The 6622-nt window shown below is 41.8% G+C and overlaps 2 protein-coding genes across 2 annotated transcripts; both read right to left on the reverse strand.

The window, feature by feature from the left end:
• Nucleotides 1-824: 824 nt before the first annotated feature.
• On the reverse strand, nt 825-1457 carry LOC149926587 (uncharacterized). The gene has a single exon (XM_090157718.1). It carries the CDS (start codon nt 1455-1457, stop codon nt 825-827), a length of 633 nt encoding a protein of 210 aa, XP_090013844.1.
• Nucleotides 1458-1475: 18 nt separating this feature from the next.
• Nucleotides 1476-5732, reverse strand: LOC149926588 (uncharacterized). Its single transcript, XM_090157719.1, has one exon. It carries the CDS (start codon nt 5730-5732, stop codon nt 1476-1478), a length of 4257 nt encoding a protein of 1418 aa, XP_090013845.1.
• Nucleotides 5733-6622: the final 890 nt, after the last annotated feature.

Raw genomic sequence — 6622 nt, forward strand, 5'->3', positions numbered from 1 at the left:
CATTCGAATCACAATTCAATCATTCTAATTGCCATAAAATCTCACGCCTTAAAACGCCAACCAATTGTAATTGGCCAAAGTATGAAATCAGTTAACAACTTTATGTTTTAAATTCTATCATATAAAATTTCTTAAACTAAAATTAAATTTAGATTTAAACTTCGACCAAATCTGGGTTTAGCAGAACGCGTTGGTTTTGACATGGAGATAAAGTAGGTCCATCGTGAAATTTTGGCAAGGTATTCCATGGAAATTAAATTTAAAAAAGTTTGATTGCCGATACCCAAAATACCTTATTTTTTAAAATAATATTTTTTGGTCTCAAAAGACTGTACTTGATGTGGGCTTTTATTGTATTCAAATTTGTTCTTGTGTATTTTTGTTTTAAAGAAGTGACATCTACCCACTTTTTAAGCGTTAAAATCGAGTCTCTAAAAATTATTTTTCTATAATAATGGTCGTGAGGTAGTCCCTTTAAAAATATTACCATGTGTTTTTCATTTGAAATAATTTTATAATCTCAAAAATATGATTATTTTGTTCGCAATATTTTTGTTTTATTATTTCTAGCTATTATTAGTTAACTTTTGGTCAAATTTTCCCTCAAAATTGATGGAGGTAATATTCCCATGAAATTTGATTTTGAACTTTTTTTTATTAGCGAAAGGCCCTTACCACATTTAGTGCTTCGTACGATCCCCTTCAGCTTTTAAAGATCATTCACGAATTAAGTACAAGTTTTTCCGTACTTTTAGTATTTTTATGGTTTCATAATGATTTTAATTGAAAGTTTGAAATATATCTTAATTATCAGACACTGTTTTTTAAGTCAACGGGAATGGCTCGTTCGGGTCGGTGTCGTTGTACGTCAACGGTCTTGAGTTGACGACTGCCACAATTTCAGTTAGACTCGTTACTAGTTCTTCGAAGGACATTGCATTATTCCCAATGGTTTTCTTTAAACAGGTCTTCACGGAACGGACAAGCCGTTCCCAAAAACCGCCCCACCAGGCAGCGTACTCCGTGATATATCTCCATGCTATTCCCTTGTGGCCCAGATATTCTTGAAACGGCTTTTCTTCGATATTCCGGTAAAGCTTTTCAAAATCTCGGTCGGTTTTCTTAAAGGACTTTGCATTATCAGAATATACGTTTGAACAAATTCCTCTTCGAGCCACAAATCTTCGGAAAGCCATCATAAACTTGTCGGCGCTCATATCAGACACCAACTCCAAGTGAATGGCTCGGGTTACTCCACAAGTAAAGAGAGCGATGTAGACCTTCTTGGAACCTTCCAGCCTCGCAGTTTTTAAAGGACCGGCGAAGTCGATTCCGGTTGTCGCAAATGGAGGCGCCTCGTTGACTCTTTGGAAAGGCAGGGGGGCGGCAATTTGATCTCCAGCCTTGACGCTGAAACGCCGACAAACCGTACATCTTCCAATTATCCTCTTCACCATCTGACGACCTTGAAGTATTCAGTAGTTCTCCCTTAGTTGCGTCAAGGTAGCATTTAGACCTCCGTGCATCATGGCGCAATGGCTTTCTTTTACTAAGAGCTCGGACAACCTGTGTTTTGATGGTAGAAGGTATGGATGTTTGACTTGATATTCGAGATTTGAGTTCTGCAAACGTCCTCCGACTCGAAGCATGCCATCTTGTAGAAATGGACAAAATTGAATGATTTTTGAGTTCTTTGGTAACGGTTGACTGTTCAGCAAACACGCGACTTCCTCTAGAAATGACTCTTGTTGGACTTGACGTATCCATTTTTTACGAGAATTTTCTATTTCTTCTTTTGCTAGGGGACCAGTTCTTCTTTGGTTCCTTGTATTGTTTCGCCAACGTAGAATCCAGGAAGTTACTCGAAGTACTCGAGTTACTGAGCTGTATTTTTGCAGATCCATGACGGGTTCAATTTCTTGCACGAGACCGGGCATTTGAATAGTTCGCCTCTCTTCTTCTACTTCTTGATTGTCGTTGGAAAACTTCGAATTTCTCGGCCACGTCCATTTTTCTTGTAGAAGCCATGGAGGTCCATTCCACCAGATTCTGTTTGACATGAGTTCGTTTACGGAGCATCCTCGGGACGGCAGATCCGCGGGATTGGTCTTTCCAGCGCAGTGACCCCAGGACGACGGCTCTGTTAACTTGTGAATTTCGGCAATCCTGTTTGCTACGAAAGGTTTCCACTCTCTAGCCAATCTTTGGATCCATTGAACGACGATGGTGGAATCGGTCCAACAATAATAAGTGGTGATCTCGCCGTTAAAGACGCCCAACAAATAGCTCAGTAATCGAGAACCAACCAATGCTGCCATCAACTCCAGACGAGGTATTTTTAATTCTTTTATTGGAGCGACTCTGGTTTTTGATGAAAGCAGACTGACTCCAATCTTTCCGGTAACTGTCTCGTATCTTAGGTATGCTACGGCTCCATAAGCTTGTTTGCTTGCGTCGCAGAATAGATGGATTTCTTTCGAGATGATTCTTTCTTCACAATCTTGATAGTACCATCGTGGGATCGAGACATGACGTAAATCATCGAGTTCGTGACACCATTTATTCCATTCCTCCGTTAGAAAACTTGGCAGTTCAGAATCCCAGTCCAAGCCAGCCAGCCATAGCTTTTGAAAGAGACATTTGACACGTACCAAGAATGGAGACAGGAAACCAATGGGATCGAAGACTCGAGCCGCCGCTTGCAAAACACTTCTCTTCGTATTTTTTCTTGTCTTCAGAAATTCTTTGAGAGTCGATACGTCAAAGACCAGAGTATCTGCCTGAGAATTCCAGGAGATGCCGAGGACCTTGAGAGGCAGCGGGGATTTTTCTAAATTCGGGACCAAAGATTTATCTTCTTGAACTCCTTGGTCTTTCCAATGTTTTACTAGCTCCTCAGAATTCGATGTCCATTTTCTCAAATTCATTCCAGCTCGTGAGAGGATGTCCTTGGATTGATGGTAAAGTATCTTCGCTTCTTCGACATTCGGCTTTCCTGATATGAGATCGTCCACATAGATACTTTTTTCGAGTTCTTTTATTGTCTCAGGATACTGGTCCTTATACCGGTCGAAGTGATACTTCAATACTGCGGCCAAGTGAAATGGACTTGAACAGACCCCGAACAAGACCCTTGTCATGCGCAGGTGAATGAATCTTACGGGTTCGCTTCCCTTTGGTAGGGACTTGATCCAAAGAAATCTCGTGAATTCACGGTCTGGTACAGCCAGCGTTATCATCAAGAACGCTTTCTCAATGTCTGCCATGATAGCTATTTTGTTTCTTCGGAAACGGATGAGTAACGCTAGTAAGTCGGGATTCAAGTTCGGCCCAGGGTTAAGTAGAGAGTTCAATGATGGACATCCTTTTTCGTGCGCCGCTGCGTCAAAGACGATACGAAACTTCGTTGTCTCTTTATCTTCTCGTATTACAGGAAAATGTGGTATGTAGTACTTCGGCTCTTCGGACTGGTTCAGCTCATGTGGGACTTCCTCTACGATACCCTGTTGTTGGTAGTCATCAAACGTTTCTTGATAGCGCTGGTATAATGTAGGGTTTCGCTGACATTTCTTCACGAGGCCTTGCATGCGTCGACTGGCCAGTGCGAAATTACTTCCAAGTTGTTCAACTTGATCTTCCTTCCATAGCAATTTTACTTCATATCGTCCGTCTTGAATCTTGATATTAGAATTATGCTTCAGGATTAACTCTTCATCCGTTCTTGATATAGATTCTTCATCCAGGATCCCTAAGGACTCAAGCTCCCAGAACGCCTTTAGACTCATCTCGTCTTTTTCTTCTTCTTCCTCTTCAACTATCGCATTCATCACGACGACACCCTGAGCAAATACGTTCGAAGACATCAGGGTTGGCCCTTGAACTGCCCATCCTAGTCGACTTTCCAAAGCGACGAGAGAGTCCGTTAATCTGTGAATCACGCCGGTGACTATCTTCCAATAGTAGTCCCCTGCTATTAGCATAGACAGCTCTCTTCTTACAGGTTGACCATTTACTTCGGACTTGTCCGCCAATTGGATACCTCTCTTCGCCATTGTTTCTCTGATATCGTTATCTGGCATACCGATAACTGCTCCTAGGATCTTCGGGCTCTCGAATACGGACATCTCGATACTACTTGTCGGATCATTCAGGCCCCGTAGAAGGACCTTGACTTTCCTTCTGGTTGATGCTGTTGATTTCTCTGTTTCGAACCCTCCAACGGTGATGGTAGCTTCTCCAATGATTGGCAATTGAAGTCTTTCGACTACGTCTTTAGTTATGAAGGACCTCTGAGCGCCGTTATCCAAGAGACATCGTATCGGCTGTTTTCCATTAATCCCTTCTGCGTATACAACGATTGTTTGAAGGAGTACTTGCTGACCGTGAAAATCTTGCGTCGGACAGCTCGCCGCCATAGATATCAATTCATTATTTTTCTCAGACGATTGTAGTTCTTTTTCCGAAGTTCTTGGTTTTTCTCCATGAATGTCTCTGCATATTGATACGTGATGTCGCCTTTGGCATTTCTTACATCTGTTTTTTGATTTACAGCGTCGAGCGGTATGTCTCGGTTTAAGACATAGAAAACATCTATCTTGATGGGTCAGCAACTCCATCTTCCGTTCCAGCGTTGCACTCGTGCAGTCTTCCGGCTTGTGATCGCTATTACAATAACAACAGGTATCTGCATCAGCTACAGCTACGTTCAGGATCGACGCTGTGGGTATTTTGCTTCTCATTGGAAATGCGCTCGATCTGGAGGTCCCGACATCAGCTCTTGAATGGAATCTTACTTTCTTAGCGTCGTCACTATGGTCTCGTATTGGTCTATTAAGCACTGCAGCTCGTTCTCGGCACTCCACTTCTTTTCTCAAGTACTCCATCAGAACGCTTGCATCGTATTCATCGTCGGCCTCGTCCAATTGTCTTGAATACTCCAGCGCCATATCGTGAGGGAAAAGCTGAATTACGATGTGGCAAAAAAGATATCCGTAACTTGCTTGAGGAATTCCTAATGCTTCGAGACACTTGACCTGGACATCACATGTATCATAGAGTGACCTCAATCCGGAAATATCCGTGGATCTTCTGATCGGATCTAATCTGGTTATTTTATCCAGATGACTACTGATGGCCACTCCTTTTCGTCCGTATCGTTTCTCCAATAGTTCGACAGCGACGATGTAGTTTTCTTCAGTAAGCGGAAGTCCAGATATCGTGTTGAGAGCTTTTCCTTCCATATAGGATTTCAAGTAGACGAACTTGGTAACGTTTCCGATGCCATTTTTTCCGTGGATAGCTGCGCTAAACTGATCCCAAAAACTTCGCCATTGCGTAGGGTCCCCATTAAACTGCGGTATCGTTACTCGAGGGAGGTTGACCATGATTTTTCCTTGGTTTTCGTCATAATTCTCCTTGATATTCTCTTTTCGGGATACTTCCTCTACTTCCAGGTCTTGAAAGAACTTCTCTAGCGTGGTCTGCCTTTCAATGATCGCTTCTCTGTATTTTTCTACTTCGTCGATTTCGTTTCCCAATAGGTCTTCAGGTACCAGCGGTTCTAGTTGCTCGTCTTTGTAGCTCAACTTGTCCCTCTTCTCTGAGAGTTGCTTTAATAATTGCCTTAGTCGGTCCTCGTTCCGTTCTTGTTGACTCCATTCGTCATCGATCTTATTCATAATGGCGTCTGTCCTTGTCCTTAAAGTTGCTCTTGCTTTCACCAATCGCTCCATGGTCTGGTTCTTGTATCTTCACCGTCCAAGCTAATAGACTTTGCGTTCTTCTTAAGTGGCTCCGCAAGGATACGTTGAAGGATCTTAATACGTGAATCTTCCTATTGAACTTGTACTTGGTTATGTTCCTCCCGGGTTTCGGCACCAATTTGTCACGTCTTTCGCTGGATCATAAGAGGACTGGTGACATAGCTGTTGGAAATGACTAGCCAGGCAATTACTTTTAAAACTGAATTTATTTTCTTAACTCTTTCATTGAGTTGCGTTGAAGATACAACATTTTGTATGGAACAATATGAGTGAATATTACAATTGAAACTGGGTTTATATACAGCTTATTAAAAAAGTATTGAGTTCGACCTTATCTTATCAAGATAATAAACATTAATTTTAACTAACGCTTATTTCTTTTAAATTAAACCTTTTTAGGGTTTTTTCTATTTTTTTTTCTTTATGTTTACGTAATCGCAACACTATCTAAACAACTACTAAAGATAATCTTTATTTTCGCGCTTTATTTTTCGAATCTCTAAAATAAATTCCACATTTTACTACGTGCCGGAAGCGATTTTCTTGCGCACCGGAAGAGAGTTTCTTGCGCGCCAGAATCGAGTTTCTTGCGCGCCGGAAGCGATTTTCTTGCGCGCCGGAAGCGAGTTTCTTGCACGCCGGAAGCGAGTTTTGACGCGCGGCTTCTGGAATTGGCGCGTTGTTTTTTTTTCAGTGCGTCGAAATATTTTGATGACCGCGATTTTTTTGCGCGTCGAAACGAAATATAACGCGTTAAATTTTGCTTTTGTCGCGTTATGAAATGCAAAATGTAAGATTTTGCACTCGCCAAAAATATTATTAACGGGTGAAAATTTAGCGCGTTAAAATCTTGCGCACCT

The sequence above is a fragment of the Leiobunum rupestre genome, chromosome 9 (assembly GCF_980474605.1).
Source record: "Leiobunum rupestre chromosome 9, qqLeiRupe1.1.hap1, whole genome shotgun sequence".
NCBI classification, from domain to species: domain Eukaryota; kingdom Metazoa; phylum Arthropoda; class Arachnida; order Opiliones; family Sclerosomatidae; genus Leiobunum; species Leiobunum rupestre.

Bases quoted from the DNA above. Each gene is read 5' to 3' on its own strand.
- LOC149926587 (XM_090157718.1), bottom strand. From the start codon at position 1,457: ATGGTGAAGAGGATAATTGGAAGATGTACGGTTTGTCGGCGTTTCAGC.
- LOC149926588 (XM_090157719.1), bottom strand. From the start codon at position 5,732: ATGGAGCGATTGGTGAAAGCAAGAGCAACTTTAAGGACAAGGACAGAC.